The 27,382-nt window shown below is 31.8% G+C and overlaps 2 protein-coding genes and 2 pseudogenes across 6 annotated transcripts; 2 read left to right on the forward strand and 2 right to left on the reverse strand.

Annotated features, from left to right (window-relative positions):
• Nucleotides 1–1,095: 1,095 nt before the first annotated feature.
• Nucleotides 1,096–3,085, reverse strand: LOC120134669 (annotated as a pseudogene).
• Nucleotides 3,086–8,879: 5,794 nt separating this feature from the next.
• LOC120134668 (endoglucanase 24-like) lies at nt 8,880–11,088 on the forward strand. Of its 4 annotated transcripts, XM_039151110.1 has the most exons (5): nt 8,880–9,304; nt 9,566–9,732; nt 9,805–9,865; nt 10,003–10,164; nt 10,360–11,082. In XM_039151110.1, the coding sequence occupies exons 1-5, from the start codon at nt 8,900–8,902 to the stop codon at nt 10,966–10,968; spliced, it is 1,404 nt and encodes a 467-aa protein (XP_039007041.1). In that variant the 5' UTR covers nt 8,880–8,899; the 3' UTR covers nt 10,969–11,082. The 4 variants fall into 4 exon arrangements, with proteins under 4 accessions (XP_039007041.1, XP_039007043.1, XP_039007042.1 ...); XM_039151112.1 differs by lacking the exon at nt 10,003–10,164 and having other exon boundaries at nt 10,360–11,088; XM_039151109.1 differs by having other exon boundaries at nt 8,900–9,304; nt 9,566–9,865; nt 10,360–11,081.
• A 4,117-nt stretch (nt 11,089–15,205) lies between these two features.
• On the forward strand, nt 15,206–16,765 carry LOC120134569 (annotated as a pseudogene).
• A 698-nt stretch (nt 16,766–17,463) lies between these two features.
• LOC120134568 (B-box zinc finger protein 19-like) lies at nt 17,464–20,026 on the reverse strand. Of its 2 annotated transcripts, none has more exons than XM_039151008.1 (6): nt 19,738–20,026; nt 19,414–19,510; nt 19,210–19,325; nt 18,859–19,086; nt 18,671–18,765; nt 17,464–17,702 (listed from the first exon to the last, which is right to left on the reverse strand). In XM_039151008.1, the coding sequence occupies exons 1-5, from the start codon at nt 19,828–19,830 to the stop codon at nt 18,676–18,678; spliced, it is 624 nt and encodes a 207-aa protein (XP_039006939.1). In that variant the 5' UTR covers nt 19,831–20,026; the 3' UTR covers nt 17,464–17,702; nt 18,671–18,675. The 2 variants fall into 2 exon arrangements, with proteins under 2 accessions (XP_039006939.1, XP_039006938.1); XM_039151007.1 differs by having other exon boundaries at nt 18,859–19,101; nt 19,738–20,021.
• Between the last annotated feature and the right edge of the window lie 7,356 nt (nt 20,027–27,382).

Consider the following 27,382-nt stretch of genomic DNA (forward strand, 5'->3'; position numbering starts at 1 on the left):
TCCTGCTTTTCTTCTGCCTCAAGTCTTGAACACATTCTTGTTTCTCATCCACCACCAACCCCCCCCCCCCCCCCCCCCCGATTCTCATTTGTTTTTTTTGATACTATTTGATTGGGAAATAAAATATATATTTAATATTTTTGATTAATTAATCGATTCCAAATCCGAATTAATCACTAACAAAATATTAAAAAAATAATTTTTCTTCAACTAACTAATTTTGAAGATTGATCGTTTAATCGACCTAATTTGATTCAGTCGATTAATTCAGTTAAAACTAAGAGGTGAACATCTTTACTAGACCGTATAAGTCTTGTTATGTCTTAGCTTAAGCACATACATCTCAATACTTAGTTAATAATGGAAGAATTTTATGCTTTACTAGAGGAGACATCTAAATTTTGTAATTAGTGGAGGTATCTCAGCACTTTAGAGTATGACTTAAAGTCTAGAAAAGCCTAACAGTTGTCAACGTTGTTATATTTTAGTTTGAGCAGAGATATCTCAACATTAATTGTGGAGGAACTCTACAGTATACAAGCAGAGACGAACGCTTTAGTTGACAAATACATCTCAATGCTTTGAAGAATTACACTTGGAGAATGATTTTGAGTGAATACATCTCAATGTTTTGGAGAAAACTCACATTGAGTTAGCTAAGGAACTTTTTAATTCACAAGAAGAGATATCTCAACGTTACAAGAACGAAAACATTTCAGACAGAAACATCTCAACGTTGGAAGAGTATGGTCATCTCAACACTAACTTAGCAATGGAAGAATTTCAACGGAGGCATTTTAAACACTATAAGAACGAAGGCACCTTGACATTGTATGAGCTCTCAACACTGGATTATATTTTATATATATGTCAAGCAGGTTTAAATTAAAATTATTTATGTAACGACCTGTAATCAGAGTTATTAACACGTCGGATACTAACTAATTTTACAATTTTATGTTTACCCCAAGCTCCAATTGCATGTATGAAAAAGAGTTGGACAGGAAACCAATCACAAAGTTTAGCCATTCATAAAGGTTTTTATGATGCACAATAGTGGGTCATAATGAAAGCTCAACAAACTCCGGCAAAATCCAAATTTGGAATGTCCATCAAGTTCCAAACCTTCAATCACAAATTAAACCACAATTCTAATATAAATTGCAACCGACAAAGTGGCATGGATCATCAGTATCTCCGAGGGTAGCGGTCCAAATACCTCCCCTACGGACACTCATACACCATGTGTCCTCTTCCACCGCAGTTGTTGCAGATCATCAAAGCCCCCATGCAATCCCGGCTCATATGGCCAAGCCGATGGCAGTTATGGCACATAATGTCTCGATGGTCTAGATAACCACCACCACGACCACTGCCAATGCCTCGATCTCCTATCATGTTGGCTTTTGGGCAATTCCTAGCCATATGTCCAGCTACATTGCACAAGTTGCAGATGGGATTGTTTGCGCAATCGTGTGCCAAGTGACCTGGCCTCCTACAGTTATTACATGCCTTGTCATTTGTACAGTCCACGGCGATATGACCAGGCTTATAGCAATTGTTGCATAACCTCACATCCCCAGGTGGCATTGGGGGAGCAGTGCAATCTCTGGCACGGTGCCCAGACTTCCCACATGTGTGGCAGATTCCCTCATTTGGACAGTGGTTTGCTGTGTGGCCAGGTTCGCGGCAGTTCCAGCATAAAGACTTGGTTGTGCATTCCGAAGCAATGTGCCTGTTCATACAGTTCCTGCAAGGTTAGAACAGCTCCACAACTGCAAGAAAGCAGCATGGCTTGGCCCAACAACTCCATCATAAAGACACTACAAGGTTACTCATAAAATGAGAAACGAAAAAGAATCAACATAGCATATTTAAATTTCATAATTAGATCTAGTTTAGTTGATTCAAGGATACATTCGAAAACCAAAACAAAAGCTTACAGCTTTTTTAGACACCTTGAAAATAAAAAAAGCCAAATAAAAAGTCAGACAACAGAAAAACAAACTAAAATCAACTAAAAGGATATATCAGATTCAAGGTTTAACAGCAAGGAGAGAAGGTTCTTTACCCAGGGAGATTACAATTGTGACAAATTGCCACATTAGGGCATTCTCTAGCATAATGACCTGGTCGTTTGCAGTTCTTGCATAGATTGTTTTGATTGGAAAGAAAGAAAAGTGGAATCAAACATTCCAACAATTGTCAGATCAATATTCTTTAAGGAAATTATGTCGAACAAAAAGAACACATGTATATACCTAGAAAACAAAAGGAAAATAATTATGAGATAAACCCATACAGAAGCCAGGTTAGTAATGAACTTTCCAGCACATCCCAACGGAAAGTAATAAAACAACAAAAGTAGTTAAATCCTTTCATCCACATAAACCTAGCCCCAACCCATACATGCTGAAAGACTACTGACATAAAAGGTTGTACACAATATATGATAACAACCACATGGATAAAATAAACAATACCCCACTTAAATCCTCTTAATCATCATTTTTGCTGAAGCAGAAAATGATAACCATTTTATAGGTTCTGTTTTGGCGTGACATGGGCAAATTATCAAGACTCAAAATGTTTTCAGCCAACCACCCGTGTACTTTTTTTTGAGAACTATACAAAAACACATTCTTCCTCGGACCAAAAAACTAGCTGAGGCAAGAAAATTAACTAAATGCTTGAAAAATAGAAAACCTGAAACCCCGCCGAGACTCCCTCCTGTATGGTAAGAAATGCGACCAGATCGGATCTTACGATCCATGGGACTCCTGCTCCTGCTGTCTGAACTCATGTTCAAACTTACGTTTATCAACACCTACTTCCACAGATCAGCAAGAAAACCACCTCTACCAACACACAAACTGCTACTGCTCCACCCTGTCCACAGCACAACCACACAGCCATCATCATCCATGAGCCATATCAGACCTCTCACCATTCCCTCCAAAATACAAACACCAAATCCCAAGAGTAAAAGACACATTACAATCAACAAGCAATCCACATCGTATATTGAATACAAACCACTCAATTCAGCAGTCGGCACCAAGTACTTGATGACCCCCACCTCAACCAAATTCCTCATGGAAAGTCCAGCCATCTCTTTCAAATAGCCATCTTTCCATATACAAACTCATGAACGGGCACATAAAATCCAATTCACGGCCATCCATCCATTCTAGACAAATATCAGTTCATTGGCCAGTATCGAAGAGATGATTAAAAGAAAATAATGGAAGCCAGAGTATGAAAATTTGGGACTGCAAAACATAATAAAAATATAAAATTTGTTGAAACTCCATTTTCTGGTGATCTCAAAACGCCATGAAACTCCATTTTCTAATAAAACTGTTACCGGGAGCAACTTAACCGCTCTTCGTAAATGAAGATGAAAAATAAATATGAAAGGGAAATTCGTTAATGGAGAGAAAGTGGGATTTGGAGAAATAAGAGAGCAGTAGCTAGAAATCGTGGTTTTCGAAGATGAAATAGTAAAGTGACGATCGGAATATAGGGAAGTTAGCATTTCGTTGGAGGATTGGGCCGATGAGTTTAACATATATATATATTCAACCTCTTGACCCACACTTGAGTTGGGCCGGAGATGAGTATTCGATCAATTAAATCGAGTTAAAATTTTTTGAGTTAGTTAACTTGGTGAGTTTTATTTTATAAATCAAATTTTAGGCCTGTAAATGGACTGAACGTTCAACGAACCGTTCGTGAACCGTAGACAGGAAGTTCGTTTATGTTCGTTTATTTATTAAATGAACGAACATGAACAAGATTTAGTGTTCGTTTAATTAAATGAATGAACAAGAACATATGTCTCGTTCGTTCATTTACGTTCGTGAACGTTCAGTTATGTTCGTTCATGTTCGTTCCTTTACGTTCGTGAACGTTCGATTATGTTCGTTTATGTTCATTCATTTATGTTTAACCCAATCTTCTTAAATCAATTTTGGTGACCAATTTGTAAGTATCTTAAAAATATTAATTAATCTGATATTCTGATGACCAACTCCATAATTAACCCAGTTTTATTTGGAAAACCCAACAATATTAACATGGTTTAGTTCTTTTTGAACGATCCATAAGCTGCATACCCAGCACCGTCAACATCCACTGCGCCGGAACCCTATGTGACTACGCCACCAGCTGGTTATCCGATGAGCAAAGAGGAGTCCCAGAAACCGGTTGCTTTGGAAACCAAGTCTAAAGGTGATGTATTCTGGAAGGGATGTTAAGTATTAAGCATCGTTTCTTCTACTCAAATAATCTTCTTTTCTTTCATATATAATGGAGTATTTGAATTTGCAAGTAAATAGTGATCAACCAGCAACTCAAGTCAGCTTACTTTGAACTCAATAACCCAATAATCGAGCTCTTAATTTTTTTTTTGAGTTCGAGCCTTTTCGAGTTCGAGTCGAGTTTCAATATTATATTTCGAGTTCGAGTCGAGCTTAATAATTTCAAGCTCACGAGTTTTCGAGTCGAGTCAAGCTGACTTTGAAAGTTTTCGAGTTCGAGTTGAGCTCAACAATACTCGAGCTCGACTCGGCTCGTTTACACCCCTAGGTAGGGTCTCCAACGTTTATGTTCGTTTATGTTTGTGTTCTTTTATGTTCGTGTTCGTTTATGTTCATTTATTTATTAAATGAACGAACATGAACAAGTTATATTCCTTAATAAACGAATATGAACAAAAAACATTTTGTTCATTTATGTTTGTGTTCGTTTATTTATTAAATGAACGACATGAACATACCTCCGTTCATGTGCGTTCGGTTCGTTTACTGTACTACCAAATTTCATTTGATTTTTTTTATCCAAATCGAGTTTATGAAAGTTGATTTGAGTTGTTTAAACTTCTGTTTAAATTTAATTATAAATATGTATAATTTTATAATATTAATTGATTCTAATTTAAATAATTTTTTATAACTAGATATGATATACATATATTTTTCCATATTTTTTTTATATATGATATATATATATATTATACAAAATTTAAAAAACTAGGTTTGAACTCAAAAAATAACCTACTAATTACTACTATTCCGATAACAAACAACTGTTTAAATTCCACCTCATGTTGTTCAACACTTACATTTAGATGTGATTATCCCCTGCAAGTTACAAATAAAGGAAAAGGAAATATGGGTATAGAAATATAAAAAAGCAGCACCGGCGGATCTATAGCTTATTCAAGATGAGTATGCATCTTTTTTTTTTAAATCTAATTTTTTTCGATTAATTAATTATTTTAATAAAATTGTTCACCATAAATTTTAATTTGTATCTATATCAATTAAAAATTTTATATTATTAATATATATGTATATATCCTCAAAAATAGTTTTAAATCCGTCATTGTCTTTGGTTTGAGGATAAGAATACATTGTAGCTCTTTGTCCTCACCCATGAAATGTGTGACCTACATTCTTGGATACCCATTTGCTTGTACAAAAACTTCAACAGTTCTTTCATATAATATTCAAAATCTAATTGTTGCCTCTGCACTCTCAGTTAATCCTTGCCCACACCACCGAAATATTCCCACAATATATGTTTGGTTGCTTTTGGTCTTCAATTGTTTGTCTTCAATTTAGATGCAAGTCAATGGAAAAATAAATAAATGAAGGTAGAGACGGAGGACATGATATTTGTCCAAGGATTGCAGACCTTTCAACATTATTATTATTATTATTAGCATCATCATTTAGAGTAAATTACACATTTAGTACCTAATTATTATTTTTGTTATATTTTGGGCATCCAACAAATTTTATTTCAAAATCATAACTAACGTTTAGTACTGGTTTCATTTTGATTACATACCGTTAAAAAATTAATAAAACTGTTGATACAATATTTTTAATTTTTTTAATGATAATGGGATATTATTTTATGGTAACACCTCAGTATCACATATAATTTTTTAATGGCGGGAGATCAAAATGGAACTGAAATTAAACTTTAGATATGATTTTAAAACAAAAAAAAATTAAATGACTTCAACAGAATAAAAATAATAATTGAGATACTAAATATATAATTTATCCTATTATTCTGTAATGGATACATTTTGGATTTTTTTTTTGGGAACAGATAAATAGGTGCATGTGAAATTAAAGACTTCGTGTATATGTTTTGAACATGCATTTTATGGCATATAAGATTTTTTACTTAGCGTGGTACCGTGTTAGTGATACCTTTGTTATACTCCTACTAAACAAGCAATAAAATAAGTATATATAAAATTTTAATTTAGTTTTGATTAATTATCATTATAGTTACTATTTGTCTATAAGATAAGAGGATAATTTTTCTCTCCCGTTCGTCAATAAAAAAAAGTTTTTCTTCAAAAAACTATTTTTTCTCATATTAATAAAAAATAAATTGAAATTAAGATAAAAAAATACTAAAAAATTATCTCTTAATTTTCAAATGTATCAAATAACGAAGGAAAATAAAATTATATTTTTCTTCAAAATTTCCATCATGCCTATCAAATTATCAATAAAAATATTTTTTTTGTTTTTATATCATTTAATTTTTCATCCTTCACATGCAAAAATGCCAAAATAAGGCAGCATGGGAAAAAAATCTTCCCACAATAAATATGGTTCCAACATTATTTCCTCATTTAAGGTATTTTCTACAGTACACGCATAAAGACTCAAAGATATCTCGGCGTCTTCAGGTTAAAATTTTATTCTATCAGATTATTCGGCGTCTTTAGTTAAATTCTTTCTATTACTGTGCTTTTTTGGCGATTTTCCCAAAAAATCACATTTTTCTTAAATATTTACGTGTCAGACACCCTTTGAGATAATATTCCCGATCTAACACCCTTTAATTCATATATTATTTATTTAATTGTTTCAGGTTTTTTTTGCAGATATAATACTGTATCCCTTTCAAACTCTAAGAATGACGAGAATTTCAACTATTGTTTATTATGATGGAGAAATTCGGGAAGATGAAACCGGCGTTGTTTTCGTATCAAATCATTATATTAAAATATCATTCAAGAGAAACATAAGTCTTGAGGAGATGATAATGAAGATTTCAAGGAAGATTTATGTTGGAAGTACTAGAAGAATGTCGTCGCTTCAGTACAGATTTCCAACATCATTGTTTCTGTTAACTTATACAGATTTTCATCCAAACGAAGCAGACCGTCTTCCATTTTATAATTGCAAAAAAATAAAATAATTAAAAAAAATACTAAAAAAAATAAATAATACAATAATTAAATAAAATACTAACAAAATATTAAATATAATAAAATACATATTATAAATAAAATTTGAACGATGTTTAGTTTTTGAGAGGATTTGAGAGAATTTGAGAGGATTTGGTGTGGTGAAAATAGTTGAGAGGGGGTATTTATAGGGTGGGATGGAGGGTGTGAACAATCAGTTGGGTTGGTTGGGTCGCGCCTTCAGTATTTATTCTGTCCCAACGTGGGCCACGCCTTACCACATGTGGCGTCATATCAACGTCATATACCGTGCCTTTCTGCAAAAGATGTTAGATTGAGAATATTATCTCAAAGGGTGTCTGACACGTAAATATTTAAGGAAAATGTGATTTTTCGAGAAAATCGCCAAATAATGCACAGTAATAAGAGGAATAATTTAACTAAAGACGCCAAGTAATTTCATGGAATAAAATTTTAGCCGTCAAAATATCTTAGAATCTTTAGACGTGTACTGTAAAAAATACATTAGATGAAAGATTAATGTTAGAAACCACATTATTGTGGGGGGAAATTTCCCATACTGCCATACTGACTTATTCTGGCATTTTTGCCTTCCTTCACGTGTGATCGTGTTTGGCTTCCATCATTTTCATTTGAGGATTATTATTATTATCTATTATTGAATAGGTGTCTTCATTCTTAAGAGGGTGAAACTCCGTCAATGGTAATTCAACATATCATTTAACAGACGATTTGTGATAGATTCTCTCGTCCTTTTTACTCTCAATGAATGATTTTAAAAAATTATTTAAAATAATTGAAATTTAATATTTTTTCTTAAAATAATCCAAGAGAGAAAATGGGTAAATTTTTTTTAGATAATATGGTGGGAAAATAAATTATTTAAGACAGATTGTTGAAAAAATTATTTATTTAAATGGAGTGAATGTTATATATCAACTTGAAAGATGTCGAAAGTACAATATATCTTCAACAAGACGTGGAGATCACAATATATCTTTAATTTTATCGGAGAATACACTTTCACGAGACATATATAGTTATGTTGGGTGCACGGATAAAATACACTTTAATTCATACATATTTTAGGTGATATTGTAATAATCATTTTACTTTAACAAATAATTCGCATAGTATTATTTGGGAATTTTTATTCCCACGACATCATTCAAACATTTTTGCCGAGAAAATCTTTGAAAAAACTGTTGATAACTGCAAGCCGGTGGTGGTGGAGCCAACAAACCACGCCTTCCTTAAACTGCTCAATTTTCAAGAGCCATTAAACATTCGACTTTGGATTGATACAAAGCAAATAGCAATCCCTGTCCCACTCTTCTTCCCTTTTCGTTCTCATATAATCTAAAGAGCAAAGGCCAAACCCGACGCCATGGCCTCATCCATTTCTGTTTTGTCCTCATTCGGTTTACCATCAAATTGTGCGTTCACGTTTTGCGATGCATGTGAAGTTCACTGACAAATACACCCAAATCACTGTCGGCGCTACTCACATTATAAGCAAAGCCTTCAACTCTCCCTCGTGACTCCTCAGTGTATATATATATATATATATATATATATATATATATATATATATATATATATCGCCATCAAGAGGCAAATCCCAGACTCCAAATCCAAAAATCTCAAAACGCCATGAAACTCCATTTTCTACTCTTCATTCCCATTATTTTTTTACCTTTGGTTCATTCTACCCACCACGATTACTCCGACGCATTATCGAAATCGATTCTGTTTTTCGAGGGGCAGCGTTCGGGCGTTTTACCAAGAGACCAACGTATGCAATGGAGGGCCGATTCAGGGTTGAGCGATGGCCGTTCGATATACGACACGGACTTAACCGGCGGATATTACGACGCCGGCGATAACGTCAAGTTCGGTTTTCCCATGGCTTTCACGACCACGATGTTAGCTTGGAGCGTGATTGAGTTCGGGGAATTAATGCCGCCCAATGAACTGAGAAATGCACTTGTGGCGATCCGTTGGGCTACTGATTATTTGCTTAAAACTATCTCGCAGCCTAACCGGATTTTCGTTCAGGTATTTAATAAACTCCGTTTTTTTTACTTTCATTTGTACCGTTCAATGCTCTGCCATTAGCAGCAATAAACGTGACTAGTGGTTGGTTGTCGTTTACAAAACAAAACTTTCCCGGAAAATCTTACTTTTTTTTTCATTCTAGGGTGGCGCATTTGAGAATCGCCACTGTCTCTTGAAATCTTATATTGCTAGAAATATGATTTTGTAGAAGAGAAAAACAACCAAAGTGAAATAATCATTTTCTCTGTGTTCGTAACTTAGGTTGGGGATCCATATATGGACCATAACTGTTGGGAAAGACCCGAAGATATGGACACTGCGAGGACTGTTTACGCCGTGGATGCACCGAGTCCGGCTTCCGAAGTGGCGGCAGAGACGGCGGCCGCTCTGGCAGCTTCGTCAATGGCGTTCAGATCAGTGGACCCATGGTATGCCGAGACGTTGTTACGGAGTTCTGATCGGATTTTTCAATTTGCTGACAACTTTAGAGGTGCTTACAGTGACAATGCTCATATCCGAGACGGTGTCTGCCCATTTTACTGCGATTTCAGCGGCTATCAAGTATGTAAAAAAAGTTGAAATAGAAATCGATCAGAATTTAAGCTCTAATTATGATTAGCAAAAGACTAAATCATAATTAAAATGATTAAAAAAGACCCCTTGAAATTAACCTGACTGGGGCTCTTCTCTTTAAACAGGATGAATTGCTTTGGGGAGCAGCATGGTTAAGGAGAGCCTCGCAAGACAACTCTTTCCTTAATTACATCGAAAAAAATGGCAAAACCCTTGGTGCCGATGACAACATTAATGAATTTGGATGGGACAACAAGCATGCTGGTCTAAACGTCCTTGTCTCCAAGGTCAAGCCTCGTTTTAAATTGTAGTATTTATTCATATTTTTTCTTAACTTATTGATAATATACATACATCTTGGATTTGTAATTTTTTGAATTTAGATATCTGATATCACTCAATGTGTTTAATATTATCTACCTTAATGCTCACATGAAGCATTTTCTTTGGGACGTTGACATTGGTGTCTCTTTGTTTTTCAGGAAGTCATAGAAGGAAATATGTACAATCTACAATCATACAAAGCCTCGGCCGATAGCTTCATGTGTTCATTAATCCCCGATTCATCTTCATCCCATATCGACTACACCCCGGGTGGCCTCATCTATAAGCCCGGAGGCAGCAACTTACAACACACAACGACCATTTCGTTCCTCCTCCTTGTTTACGCCAATTACCTCGAACGTACTTCGCAAACGGTTAATTGTGGAAACCTCATTGTCTCGCCATTATCTCTTCGGACCATAGCCAAGAAGCAAGTCGATTACATTTTAGGTGATAATCCAATGGGACTATCATACATGGTTGGGTATGGCAATCAGTTTCCGCAACGGATTCATCATCGTGGCTCGTCGTTACCGTCGTTGAAAGATCATCCCGAGTTCATAGCTTGCAAGGAAGGTTCCGATTATTTCAATTCAACTAACCCTAACCCAAATGTTTTTGTTGGTGCCATTGTTGGAGGGCCGGGTGAAGATGATGTGTATGGGGATGACAGAGCTGATTTTAAGAAGTCGGAGCCGACTACTTACATTAATGCACCATTTGTTGGCGTATTAGCCTTTTTTGCGGCTAATCCCAATCTTAGCTAACGTGAAACCCAAGCCACCTTTTGTACATAGTTAATGTTCTTTTCTCCCTTTCTCTTTGGGAATTTTGATGAAGAAGACTCATCTCGAGTGAAGCAAAAGAGGGTAGAGACCCCTTAGTTCATGATTTTTTAAATCAAAAGAACTGATAATTGTACCTTTTTCTAGAAAGAAATTGTAACTGAGGTGTGTGCTTTATGATTTTAGTTATTATACGCTATTAGCTACTATCTATAACTTCATTTTGAATTAACGGTATCACACATCCTCAAATTATTATGTTCAACAAAATTGAGTAGTTTAAGAATGGATTAACTTAATTGAAGATCAAAGTTCAGTGTTATAATTGATAAAATATGAAGTTCAAAACAAATCAACACTTAAAGTTATAATTTAGAAGACCGAGAAACAATTTAAAATGAGAAACATAATTTAGAGATGAAATCGAAATATTTAAAATTTTTAAAACTAGTTTAAAATAAAAGTTATAATTTGAGGATGAATAGTACAACTAACTCTATATTCTTTTTAGTATAAGAATGTTATAATTAGTTCAACGTTTAATATTTATATGCCTTTTCCCCATGATTAAACTGCGAATTTATTTATAAGAAAAATCTTTGACGGCCTAATTAATATATGGTAGTAGAAGAACATATAAAAAGATGAAAGGGATAAGTGAAAGGCTGCCTCAAAAGCCACCTTTGACCTACCCTGTTTAAATGCTTTCACGGTCATCTACGCCGGCATGAACCGCACAGTAGATGTGTAGTCTACGCCAGATTCTTGCCTTCCTAATTATTATCTCACCTTTTCCTTATTGTTAGTTTAGACTTTAGACAATTGATTATGGACCCATGACCTGCCACACTGAATCTTGCTTTAGTCATGCTTTGTGCTAAAGTCCCTAAATTATCTTTGTTTCCCTATGATTCAATCTATCTCAACCAATATCAATATGTATTTATATGTGACCATTGATATAAGATTGGGATTACTAAATGAGTTAAACAGCTTGCGAGTTGATCGAATTTAATTCGGTCAAAATTCAATTAATGCTCAACTCATGTTAATTTGACTTGAACTCGACTCGAGATCTTAACAAATTAAATTAAGTAAGATCCAACTCGACTTGATACGTTCATAAAAAAATCTTTAATTTTTTTTTGTATATTTTTAATAGTTGCCTTAAAAAAATATTTTATTAAAAAATTAATTAATAATTACTAATTTACTAATAGATAATAAGGAAAATGATAAATTACTAATTAATAATTACTAATACTTTATTAATTTTATATTAAACGACAAGAAATGTACTAAATTATTAATTTATTAGATTTTAACGTAGTTAAAAAAAATAAGGTTAAATTTTGGTGAGTTTAACAAGCAACGAGTATAGAAACAAGTAACAATTTAATGAGCACGATTCGAACAAAATTTTATTGAGCTCAATGAGCAACAAATTGAGTCAAACAACATTTTTTAATAAATACAAGTCTAGCACATATTAAACTTGTGATCGACTCACTCAATAATCAGCCCTATATAAAATGATAATATTTTAAATAATTTTTCTAAATAATGTGTATACAATTGAATCTCGTATAAACCTCATGCATCCGCCCATAATGGTGGTGATGGTGTCGCTTTTGATGACGCTTGCAATGACTTTAGTGGTGATTAGGGATGTATGAGACCCGAATCCGACGACTTCTGACCCGAACTCGATCTGATCGGGCCAGTTTTTTTTTAAAATTGGGTTTGGAATGGGTCATGTTTTTTAAAGGTGATGTTCGGGTCGAACCATATTCGAATTTATGGTGAAAAATACCCGACCCGACTCGACCCGGAAAAATATAATTTTACCTTATATATTTAGGAAAATTATAAAAATACCAATCTATATATTATTTTTTCAATTAAATCATTATTTTTATTGAATAAAAATAATATTTTTATTGAATAAAAATAATATTTTTATTATTTCGAGTCAAGTCGGATTTAGATTTTATCTCAAAAATAAAGTCGGGGTTTGAAATTTGCTAATAGAAAATAAGGAATATAATAAATTACTAATTAATTATTACTAATAATTTATTAATTTTATATTAAACGACAAGAAATGTATTAAATTATTAATTTATTAGATTTTAACGTAGTTAAAAAAATAAGGTTAAATTTTGGTGAGTTTAACAAATAACGAGTATAGAAACAAGTAACAATTTAATGAGCACGAGTTGAACAAAATTTTATTGAGCTTAATGAGCAACAAATTGAGTCAAACAACATTTTTTTTAATAAATACAAGTCGAGCACATATTAAACTTGTGATCGACTCACTCAATAATCACCCCTATATAAAATGATAATATTTTAAATAATTTTTCTAAATAATGTGTGTACAATTGAATCTCATATAAACCTCATGCATCCGCCCAAAATGGTGGTGATGGTGTCGTTTTTTATGACGCTTGCAATGACTTTAGTGGTTATTAGGGATGTATGAGACCCAACCCGACGGCTTACAACCTGAACTCAATCTGATCGGGTCAGTTTTTTTTTAAAATTGAGTTTGGAACGGGTCGGATCGGATTTTTTATAGGTGATGTTTGGGTCGAATCAGTTTCGAATTTAGGGTGAAAAATACCCGACCCGACTCGACCCGGAAAAATATAATTTTACCTTATATATTTAGGAAAATTATAAAAATACCCCTCTATATATTATTTTTTTCAATTAAATCACTATTTTTATTGAATAACAATAATATTTTTATTATTTCAGGTCAAGTCGGATTTGGATTTTATCTCAAAAATAGGGTCGGGATCGGGTCAGGTGGAGAATATATATTTTTTGAGTCAGATCAAGTAGGATAAATGATGTAAAATTTTCGATTTGGGTAGGGTTTCAACAACCCGACCCATGCCCATTCCTAGTATTGATGGTGATGAAAGAGAAGGTGGTGATAGGCACTCAACTATCACAAGCGGAAGTGATGCATAGAGAACGAGAATAAAAGTATCACATTTAAATTGACATAATTACACAAGATGTTTCCAAATTAAGATTTCTAATTTAATTAATTTTTAAAATTTTAAATATGTTACATTAATCTCTTCATTATAATTCTATTGATAATTAGTTGTAAATTTTAAAACATTCATTATCAACTTTCAAATTACTAATATCATTTCATTACGATTATTGTGTTAATTTTTTTTTGTAAATTCTATTAATTTTTAAAAGTCTTGAGAATTGAATTTGTGACATTTAAAAAATAATATATTTTTTAAAGTCTTATGAATTGAATCTATCTCCTAAAACAATTAATAATTTTTTTAAGGTCATAAATTTTTTTAACAGATTCGATTTCTAAGGCTTTCAAAGATATATTAGTATCTTTAGCCAATTGAATTAACTACACATTATCGAAAGGATAAAATTGGAATGATAATAGTTAAGTCTTTCAAGAATGGTTTCAAAACTTTGGACGCAGATTTTGAAATAATATGACTATCAAATAAACAAATTAAGATACAGCCAACAGAATCCGTTGTAGTCTAGGTGGTTAGGATACTCGGCTCTCACCCGAGAGACCCGGATTCCAGTCCCGGGAACGGAATAAAAAACATTGTTTATTATTATTTCTATCAAAAGCATTTCCCTTGTTCTAGAATGAATACCCAGATCCCTTGTAACACGATTGCACTTTGCTATAACTTCCACACACAAGCAGTTTTGATGAATTTTAACCATATATGCTTTGGCACCATAATCTCATGGACCACATGACTTGGCATTCTGTCCACCGTCCGATACGGGTTCCAAACTCACAGTTCCATCAATAACTCAAACCATATCCATTCTGAACAAAAATAAGAACCCCGTGTTTAGTTGCTTAATTTCAAAAGGAGTCTGTGAAACAACATGATAAACATGAAGCATTTTTGTCTACACTGTTTTACAAGGTGAGTATAAAACAATCCATATCCACCACGAATGCCAACCCTGCTGCGTGTACAAAATTATCATCCACGTGGCATGAAGACATTGGTCAACACTGTACAACCTCAAATGTGACATATTGTGGTATGATATAGACAACACAACTAACAAAATCCTGTGACTGAGACTTGCATGTGTGGTAAAGGAAGGTCAACGTCGAAGAGATAAGATCACAGCCCCTTGTAACATCTTCAACTTCACTACCTTCATTGGTTAGCCTCACAGAGCCAAAGAAAAGAAAAAGAAAATGGCTTCTATTTCATTACCTATCATCGACAAGTCCGAGTGGATTAAGGGCCAAAACCTCCGCCAGCCTTCGGTTTGTGTCGTCCGGTGCCACCCTACATCGGCCGTCCTCACCATTTGTGCTAGTTCATATGCTGATGAGCTTGTTAAGACCTCATTATGTACTAGACGATAGTCGAGTTTGTTACAAATTGCATAATATTAAGCTTAGTCTAAAAGGAATCACAAGTCATGCATGCTCGAATACAAATTGTCTGTTAGTAAGTTTTAAGCAATCTATGGTGTGTTTGTCTTTTGGGATGTAGAAAACAACTGCATCTTCAGGCCGTGGTATTTTGGCCATGGATGAATCAAATGCTACATGTGGGAAGCGATTTGCCTCAATTGGTGAATAAAATAATAGGGTTTGGTTCCCCTACCTGGTTCTAACAACGAATCGTGGTACAAGGGCTCGACGGTCTTTCATCTTGCACAGCTGCCTACTACCAGCAGGGTGCTCGCTTCGCCAAATGGTAATCTTGTGTCCAATAAACTTCTCAATCATATGATGTAGAGTTGAAGTAAGGGATTCTCATTTGACAATATTAGTTTTTGTTGATCGGATAGGCGTATCATTGTGAGTATTCAGAATGGTCCATCTGCCTTGGCAGTTCAGGAAGCAGCTTGGGGTCTTGCTCGCTATGCCGCCATTTCCCAAGTGAACAAACTCAGGCTGATATGCTACCATTTGTATATGCTACTTGTTACTGAAATTGTTTTTTGTTCCCATTGTGTTCCAGGACAGTGGACTGGTCCCGATTGTGGAGCCGGAAATCTTGCTAGATGGTGACCAATCGATAGGACTTTCGAAGTAGCACAGAGGGTTTTGGCTGAGGTTTTCTTCTACCTTACTGAGAACAATGTCATGTTTGAGGGTATCCTCCTCAAGCCCAGCATGGTCACCCCTGGTGCTGGATGCAAAGACAAGGCCACCCCACAGCAAGTAGCTGATTACACACTCAAGCTCCTCCACAGGAGAATCCCCCCAGTTGTTCATGGTACATTTTTTTATACAAAAACATTGTAACAAAGTAGCAAAAACCGACACTAACCGATTCGACAGACCATTTTGTTGAGCAGTTCTTATCTGGTGGACAATTTGAGGTTGAAGCTACCCTAAACTTGAACGCAATGAACCAATCTCCAAACGCATGGCACGTCTCGTTCTCGTATGCCAGGGCTCTCCAGAACACCTCTTTGAAGAGATGGGGGAGGCAGACCTGAGAACGTTTAGGCAGCTCAGGATGAACTCCTCCGTGCCAAGGCCAACTCGCTTGCTCAGCTCGGCAAATACACCGGCGAGGGAGAATCAGAAGAAGCCAATAAAGGAATGTTCGTTAAGGACTACGTCTACTAAACTGCTGCAAATAAAGCTTCAGCTGAGATAATGGTGATATCATGATATGGCCTCTCTTCCCCTTTTTTTCTTTTCAGTGTTTAATGTCTTATAGGCCCCGGAGATTAGTTTTTGTTCTGGATAGTAATGTACTGTTAGTCCCTTAATAAACTTCTAGCCGATAAGTTTTACTTGTAAATGCATCATCCAAAATTACTAAAATATGTTTGAACCTGCATTTTCGTGAATCTCAATCCTGCTTGATGTTGTTTAAAACCGTGCTCGGAAATGTTGGCTTGGAAAAACAAACGGGGGCAAAAATATTAGATCCGTTTAGATGACAAATCGAGATCCATATGAGAGAATCCAATTTTCTTCTAAGATCGATTTTCCGCGAAATTGTTTAACTTTAGGAGGACGTTGTGCATACAAATTTAAATAGGCTTACACCTCCCTAAATGATCCATCTAATCCAACTTGATCTATGTACAAATCTACTTGCACCAGTTACCATGTAATACACCACCTTAGAAAAATTTAAAAGAAATAATAAGATAAATTCAATTGGTAATAAACTACAGTCACCATCCTTTTAGCTGCTATTGAGTGTGGAAAAAAAAAATAGAATATGCCGTTCAGAAAGGTTAGAACCGCTAAAGTATACATATCTGTTTAGTTCCTTATATTACAGTCTCCCACTGCTTGTTCTGCTTTCAGACCCAAAACCCGAACCAAAAAAGAGATTTTCCAGAGACACAAGTAGTGGAATATTCCCCTCCATTATTCTTCTAGTTTTCACTTAAATTTGATGACAGCTTATCTTTCTAATCACCAGCAATAATGTGAAAAGATATTTAAATGAATGGACATACACAAAAGATGTATTGTTGGCCATTGGAACAAATTCATAAATGTCACAACTTAACAACTCCTGTTAGGCAAGAATGTTGATTTTGGTACATGGATAAAAGTTACCATCAAAAGTTCTCATTTGTGTAAGAAATTGAATAGAAAGAGACTAATCCATGGGGAAGGAAGACAAATCTAAACAAATGCATGCCCTTCACTTGGTAAAGACATAGATGACAGAGAACTGATCCATCTATATCTGCAGTCACAAATTACGGACAGAATTATTAGATAAGAAACCTGATCTTGAAGAATCAATCATCAATGGAGTATAAAGAAGGGTTTGTATGTGTGTGAGTATATTTCCAGAGGAACGTAGGAGAAACCATAGAACTAGCAACAAATTACTACTGTGTTAAATGACTATTTTCTGGTTGCTTGTTTATCTTTATTGAAATAAAACTGAAGTCTAGGTTATAGAAGCTAATAAACACGGTAGTGTAACTTATTATGAAAATCTCAGACAAGATAGAACAAAACTTGAGATGTAAACATGAACCAACATCCCAACCAGTAAGTTTGTAAGAAAAAAATGCTGTAGCCATGGGAAGTTCATCGGAGACAAGGAACTATCAGCTTCAGCAACAATGCATTATTGCTTCTTCAGAAAAATTTTGTCCATTTGTGAGTGATAAATAATTGCAGAATAATTTTTATAGGACTCTATGACCGGCTAGATTAGTTTTGTTTCACTCTTGACAAAAAATAAGAGGGACAACAAACAAAACAGGCAGGCAAGTGGAAGCCGACATGTTACCGTCTTTTGGGATAAAAAAATATTTAGCTTTTTTATCAAATGCATTAAGATTGAAGTGTTACTTGCACCTGATACCATTTCCCTCGACCAAAACGTTAGGAGAACTAACCCCAAAGACATTAAAAAGCCTACACAATAAATTGTCAATCTTCTGTTTCTCATACGAGTATGTGAGTCAGGAACTGCTCAGCAGGTAAAGATCTCCTTTGAAAAAACAGACAAGTAATGTTACGTGAAAGGAAGCGAACCTGCTTCGGCAATTATTAATTTGATATCACAGGCATTCAAATATGCAACAAGCATCTATAATAAAGTATATCCAAAAATGCATATAAACGAAGAAAATTCTTGGAACCGAATGGTCACAATGCTTATACACAAACAGTATAAGTAGGGGATATTAGTTATACCTCGGTCATTTTTCAGGCTCCCTTTTGAAGGATCCACCAGGGACCACACTTGTAGAGTCATGATTATTGCCACTTGAAACATCCATGGCTTGCTCCTTGAATACAAAGCAGTCACTTCATTAATCTCAAAGAACATATTACCCCACGGTCTAGCTTTCAAGTTTAAGAACAAAGCTAAGCAACACTACCTGATTGGTCGAAGCTTGCCCATGCATCCGTTGGGGCTTGGCATTCAGATCAAACAATTCATTCCCTACCTTTCCATCACCCCCAGCATTACCATAAAGCAATGGAACAGGAGAGAATTGATGATTTTGCGGGTTCTCTCTTGCTACAACCTTAGGCTGTTGATTCTGATTCTTCCTTACATCATTCGGATTGAGTGATGGCAACCCCAGTTCCTCCAAACTACCAGGCTTATCCCCTGGAAACTACAATAATAAGAAGGAATTTTAGCATACATTCTACATGTGTATATATATACATATATATATATATAAATAAAACATAAAATCATATACTACTAAAGAATGACAAACCTCAACTCTCTGCCTCAACAAGAGATATCTCCCATGGGTCCTTTTACCTCCAACATGTACAATCATATCACATTGCAAGCAAAGGGAACTACCATCTACTTCACAGTAAAAGAAAGCTGCATACAAAAATCAAATTTTAAAAAAGATAAAGAAAAAAAAAGAGTTTTTACAACAATTATAGTATTAAAAAATGATATATAATACCAGGTGCATTTTCACATATATCACAGCGTGGGACAATGCTGGGGTCGGCTAACCCAACTCTGACATGTCTGCTTGCAAGTTTGTTACACATGTGAACCTAAAAACTCCAAAAAAAGTATCTTATTCATTTAATTTAACAAAATAAAATGAATTAAAAAACAATTACAAAAACCTAAAGCTAATTTTGGATTATAAGGAGTTTGGGTTCAAGTTCCATGTCAATCAAAATGTAAGCACATAAAGAGTACGTACACGTAGTCGTGTGTAAACACGCATAAGATCAATTAGTGGTATTAAACGGGAATGAAAAATGACATAAGAGACCTTTTCGTCGCAGGAACGGCAGAGAGCAGCCTCGTCGGCGGCGCAGAAAATGATCGCGGCTGCGCTCTCGCAGACGTCGCAAATCGTTCGCATTCTAGTTTTTCTGTTTGCTTTCCGATTAGTGCTCCTTTCTTGACGACGGCGGCATCCTTCAACGGAGAGTAATCCAACTGATCAGAGTTTCCGAAGAGAAATCCAACGATTCAGCATAGGATTATTCCTTCAAAATCCAACAAAAGAGAAAGCAAGGAAGTGGGATAAACGAGAAAGGATCAAATTGAAAGGGAAAACAAATTCTGTTACGAAAAATAGCTGAAGCAGAGATGAATTCAACTCTTTTTGTTTCAAAGTCTCCGAGAAACTGCGAGAAAGAAAATCGTTTACTCGCTGCAAGTATGTAAATCCCACGTACACGCTCTCTAGCTTTATTTTGGTCAAATCCTACCAAAGGTCTCTCTACTATGCACTTTTGACAGATTTAGTCCTTGTATTATAATTTAATATTTTTAGTTTAATGTATGTTTTATTTCCTAAGAGTAATTTTTTTGCTAATTTTATTTAAGTATTAAATTCAGATTCAGATGTTACTATCTGAATTATATAAATTATATATTGAGTGTTTTTTGGTAAATCATATTGATATTTGATTTATTGATAGACTAATTTAGTTCAGATATTATAGAGACGAGTACGACCTCCACCCGACCTAATTTCCATTAAAAATGTTAACCAGCTGGTTATTAGTTATATATTGAGTATCAAAATATGCTAAATATATATTTAATACTATAATTTTAAAAAAAAACTAATGATTATATGAGGTAATTGAATTATATATCATATATTTAATATGTTATTTTTTTTATCTAGATGTTTGAAAACTTATTAAATTATTAAAGAAAACATAACAATATATATTAAATTATTATAAATTTACAAAAAAAAATCATTCTAAATTATTTGATGAAATTAACGGATAAAAAGTTGGTCTAGAATATAAAAATATAACACTTCAAAAATTTAAGGATCGGAAATAGTTCAAATTATAATGAACAGTCTAAATTAATAACAATGCACTGTAGAGGGACTTTTTAAAGAATTTGATATTTATTTCTCGTTTTCCAACTCGAAGAATATCGGGATATAGATTATGGGGTCGATTCATGCCAAAAGAAAGCTCTGGGGGGACACGTTTCGAAATATTAAAGCGAGTACAAAGTGGTTTGATTTATGAGAAGCAGTAAATCTGGGAGTGCTGAGCTGTTGTCGCCATTATCTATTGATCTGGTCCATATTTGGAGGTGGTGGATTTTAAAATAATTAACAATCATCGACGCGCTTCATAGGGGTGTAGAAGACACGAAGATCGTCAAGAGCATGAGCCAGAGTACTCCTGGTAGGTGGGTTCCACTCGCCTGGTAGAGCAATCAGCTTTATTACGAAGTTAGCGATTTTCTAGGTTTAGCGGGCAGACAGCCATTAGATTACCCATCAGATGATCCGTTTCTGTTTTGGATTATCTTGTTGGAATTTTTCTTTCTTTTTCTCTTTACCAAAAATTATAGGTTTTTTCTTTTTTCTTTTAGAAAACTATTTAGTTTTGATGTATTATTATTGTATTATTTATATATTATTTGTAAATCAGATAATAATCTATAAATTTTAAAATTAAGTCTATTTAATTTTTTAATTATGTGTAATTGTATAATTTGCTGGCTCTTTTATAAAATTTTACATTATAAAGCATTAAATGATATATATGTTTGGTTGGAAATTATTAAAAGGTATGTTAAAACAAATCGTTTCCAATGTTTCAAATAAATTTGTTTTGCAATATTGGAAAATTTGAAAATAGTGATACTTTATTTCTCATATTTCTATTATGAAATAAATAGATTATATATTGCATACTGTGATGGCAATTGAATAAAGTGAGTTAGAATTTTGTTTGTCCCGACCTTAATCTGAAGAGAAAAAAATTCCATTGCCGTCACTATATAATTTAGTTGTGGTTTATAATTTAAAATCTGAAGTAAAATAGGGTATTGAGTTTTTGCAAACAAATGAGTTTTTAAATTTATAAATAGATTTGGGTTTTAAGGTTTGTACAAATTGATTTATAACACATAAAAAGTAATTGTATATTTCAAAAATAAAAGAATATTATATTAATTTAATCATAAATTATGGTGTTCGTTGTTTAATTTTAATTGAATTAACAAATCGAATCAAAATTTAGTTCGGTTAATCGATCGGCAGTTAGATATTAAATCAATTAATGATTATTAAATTAGTAAAGTTTCAGTTAATTTGATTCGAAATTGAATAATTAATCGAATTAACAAAAATATTAAATATTATATATGATAATTAAGCTCAAACACATTAATGATCAAGATCCAACTTTTTTAACTACAGCATAACTCAATAAAATTTCAATCCAAATTAAAAAAAATACATCTACTAAACTCAAATTAATTTAAAAAAATCACAACAAAATTTAATTAATTCAAAAATAGACCGAATTAACTAAATTCAGTTTGATTCGATTAATAATTATAAAAATGAAATTGAATTAACTATCAAATAAAAAATAATTAATTTACCAACGATGTTGGTTTAAGTGGTTAGCAGCTTGATAGCATTTAAGTATATTTTAAGTTCGAGGATTTGTGTATATAAGAAATTTATGTTTCAATTTGTGGTTTAAGTTAGGTGTGTGACCCGTATCCAGACAAAATCTTAAAAAAATCAGAACGAGAACAAAAATAATAATTAATTTAATTTGATCTATAGCTAAATCGTTCGTCTAAACATTTCTAACAAATTTAATATGACCACCAGATTCGAAAGGCAGGGGGGAGAGAGAGAGACAACAATTAAAGCTCCGCTTGAACAATTTTGGTCCACTAATCTTATATACCACCCTACTCTACATGTTTTAATTCAGGCCATTGCTTTTCTCTTGGATAAAACTACTTTACATACCCCTTGTACGGCCGTACCCTTTGCATAATTTTTTATTTGCTCTAATTTTTATTTTATCTCTTCATTTTAAAATTTTAAAACTTAAAAAACTATGGAATAACTAATCAAATTCAAAAAATTTACTCATTTGAACATATATAAATTTATGAATTTTGAAATATTTTAGTATCAACTTATCCGCCAACTCTTAATCAATTAGTATTTGAGATTTTATTGTTCGAGGTTCACCATATGTTAATATAATATATAAATTATCTGTTCAAGTTTTATTTTATTTTAATTTATATTATGTGTATTTTCTAAATTTATTTTAATTCTAAATATGGATAGTTTATAAGGTAAATTCTAATAATGATTACACGAACATATATTAAGTATTATACTTCTTACAATATTAAATTAATTTATAACTATACTTGTAAACTTATGAAGAGGATAATCCACTTAGAGGTCCCAATAGTGGAAGGTTGTATTTTTTTCTTAAATATTATGGGTTTAAATAATATTGTTTATAAAGTATATTGTTTTATAAATTTTAAATTTAATTATACTCTTATTTAGAGGAATGTGAAGAAGATGGCTTAAGGAAATAGATGATAATGTTCGTAGTAGATCTAGAACACATGATTTAAAAAATAAAATATAATAAAGACGAACAATTTAGTGTAAAGTAATACTTGAATTTTATTTAACTAAAAAGTAGTATAAATATCATTGTATAATTCTAAAAAAACAACTTTTATATTTAATCCAATATTTTATTATTTGATGCATTATTGTTCTAATCATCGATGAAGGTAAGGTTTTAGGTTAGCAATGAATTTAAGAATTTATTGTAGAAAATTTATAAATTAAAAATTTTAAAGAATACTAAATTAGATCATAAATAAAAAATATAAAAATGTATAAATTATAAAATAAAATAAAATTTCTAAATGGTGTAACGATGCTTCCGACGGCCGCTCGTCCATCGTGACTCTAATGTAACTGAATTTGTATTTGTAAAAGGATCTCTTTGTTTGTCGAGTATTGGGCCTTTTGGGGAAAGCAGACCATTAAAAGTTCATGCATTTGCATCAGCAATTATGTAGAACAATTGGGCTACATCATTTTCTTACGTTCTGCTATACTATTGGCATGCAGTCATACTATATACATATACGTATATAATATACACATATTTATAATTATACTTAAAAATATTCTGTGAAATAAATAAGCTTGTGGTTTATTAAGAAATAAATTATTTTAATTTAAAATAGTATTAGATTTTTGATTTCAATCTCAAACAACCATTTTCTATTATATATATAAGAAAAAGATTGTATTTATATATCTTTGTTAGTATATGGTCAATTTTGAAATTTTCAATTCTTATATATAATGGCCGGTGGGTGATATGTTAACACGAGATGACTCAAAATTGTTATTATTAAAGATACTCTCCAAATAATTAAATTTTACTTGGTAGAATAAAAAGAAAAATAAAAGAGGAAGAATTAGAAGGGTAAATAATTAGAAAGATAACAAATAATTTTTTTACTAATGTAGTTAATAAGAAAGAATAGACAAAAATAAAATAAAAGATGTCCGGTTTAAAACTTAAAACATGAAAGTATGAATAGTCAATCATACTAAATCAATTAAAATTTGTTTAGCAAGTAATTTATTATATGATTTTTGTTAATGATTATGATATCTCCTTTTGAAAATAATATCTAACTACTATTTCTAATTAATACCCCTTTTTTTCCAAAGAAAAATACATCATTTCATCATTAATATTAAGCTTTTATGATATAATTATATTGTAATATATTTTCCCTTTGATCCTCATAATTGATTTTTTTAGTTGGCCCAATCAAATATATAATTATTTTTTTAAATCATTGTAATTTTTTAAAAAAAATAAATCATTGTAAATGATGTTGTCACACTTTATGTAAATTCAAAATTTGATATTTATTTTTAAATATAATATTTTTATTTAATAAAAATATCATTTTAAATCATGTAAAATAGAAAGAAAAAAACATCTTTGCTTTATATTTTCAAGGTTGAGAGAAAAAAGTATGGGATGATGGCTGAAGAAACATTTGCATTAAATCTATTCAAATTCAGTTACATATTTAATTTAAAACAAAAAATAAGTAAATCCATATTATTTTTATTTAATTTAAAATTGACTAAAATCTAAATATTATTTAATAAATACAAAATTATAAATTCAAATTAATTCGATTCGAACTAAATTTATCACACTTAATTATCGCATAGCAATTGCTTTCAAAGCTTATAAATATGACAATAACTTTTTTCCAAGCGATGCCTTGGTGTTCAAGCAATGTGTTGATTTCTTAATAAACGTGAAAAGAATTATATTTTCCACTTTGCATTGCTTTTTTTAATTGATTATTAATATCTTATTGATCTAAATCGAATTTGATAGAGGCTCATTATGAGGGTGACTATTCCAACTTAGTTTACTCCATTCGTAAATAGTAAGATTCAAAATTATGATTTTACTTATGATCTAATATTTCATCTCATTATACCTATTGTTTGTTGGTCCACTTTACATTACTTTAATTTTAGACCTTTTATTTTTCTTTTTGGTAAACTAACATTACTGGTCACAAAACTTTACACATTAGTAGTTTAAATATAAAAAAAAATCATCAAAGTCATTAAGTTTAAGGATTATTTCATTTATAATATTATAATTAATATATAAAATTATCTTGCCATGCATAGGTTTATCTATATTCTGAAAAAAATAATTTTAAATTTTATATCGAATTTATAAATGCAGTTTTACTCAATTATTTAGTAAAAGTAACTTAAAAGATCTGATAAAAATCACTAATTTTATTAATAAGAAAGCTTAATTATGGAAACTAAAAAAATATATGATCTACATATATTGACTTTTGATAGGATCTCCAAGTGTAAAATATTTTACGAATAAAGTAATATAAAAACTTTGTAACAAAAATAAAAAAAAAAGTTTGTAAACTATAAATAAGCACTTGACTAATGTACCGACAGGACCCATTAAATAATTGGTAGCGTGCAACCTTATAATTATTTATGTTGTCATAAATCAACCACCCACAATGTATTCTCTCTTTTAACTTTATTTTCCATTTCTTTATTGTGATGTTTTTATTTATTTATTAAAATTTGCTTTCTCTTCCTTCTTCAACCATAATTCTATCCGTTTGAAAATTCATTTATTGTTTTACAAATAATATTTTAAAAGCTATAAACAGAATTGTAAAATTTATCATTAATTAACAATATATTTATTATTTAAATAACATTTTGTATATCTTGCCAAAGTAGATAGATTAAAAAATGAAATTATTAAAAATGAAATTATTAAAAATTAAATTATTAAGAAATTACTGCATTTTAGAATATCATCATCTTAAATTATATTTTATTAATTATACTTTCGTATGCTTGAGGTGGACCTTTTGTAATTATTGTTGCAGTGAATCTAACCGACAAAGCGGTGCGGTTGAGCTGAGTTGTTTCACTTTTTGTAATCGCTAATAAGTAAACTTGGAAGTTGGATCCATCCGTCTTCTCATATTCCGAAAAGGAAAAAAGAAAAGCGATGATCCGTGATCAACGCTATGGAAATCCAGGAATCTTTACACTTCCTCTCATTGTTTATTCATGCATTTCATGTTGCAGCGTTTTACCGATTGATGATTGTTTGTAGGATGGATCGAGGGGTGAACTGGTATTTTTTAAAAAATTTAAGATTATATTTTTATTATCATATATTTTAGTTTTATTATATATTTTTATTAAAAAATTATTTTTATCTACTGAAATTTTATAAATTTATTCACTCATAAAATTTAGGTTTGTCCTATTAATATAGAATAATACGTCCATATCTGATTGTTTGAGTATTAATTCCGTGTCAAATTAATACAAATAACTTTAAATTAGTTTCGTTGTTATTTTATTTTAATAACTTTTATTTATAAGGATATAATATTTTTTTATTATTGTAATATGTTGTTCTTTGTATTTTTTAGGGTTTGATTTACGGTTATTTTTACTGTTGTCACTTATTTAGTTATCCATATTTCAGATTTTTAATTATTTTTTATATTGATAAGTATTGACAATTATCGACTATAAATATCATAATTAGATTGTGATAAAGTCAGTTTGCTAATGTAATATTATGATGTATGTATTTTTATATTAATATTGATGGTGATTATCTTTTATTATCGATAATTATATTTATTTATCTCTATTATTATTTTTAATTATTTAGTTGAATTTTTAATTTTTGTGTGTAGTTTCACTTTATATTTTAATGATTAATTTGTACAATTAGATTAGTTTAAGAGAAATGTTTGAATGACGCGACTTATATATTTTGTATTATTTTAATAACTTTATTATATCTCATCTGTATTCAATAAATTTTGTTATTTTTATTATTATTAATTAAAAAATAAAACTAACAATGACAAACCTTCCAGCCACTCCTATTATCTTTTCTCTTTCGGAAGTTAAGAAACTTAATAATTTTCTTTTAATCACTTGTTTTACAACATTAATCCCTAATTCTCCTCCTTAATGATAGATTATATTAGTTGAGGGTCCAATCTATCACTTAAGTCAT

Source organism: Hibiscus syriacus, unplaced genomic scaffold (assembly GCF_006381635.1).
Source record: "Hibiscus syriacus cultivar Baekdansim isolate YM2019G1 unplaced genomic scaffold, ASM638163v2 tig00110597_pilon, whole genome shotgun sequence".
In the NCBI taxonomy this organism is placed as follows: Eukaryota; Viridiplantae; Streptophyta; class Magnoliopsida; order Malvales; family Malvaceae; genus Hibiscus; species Hibiscus syriacus.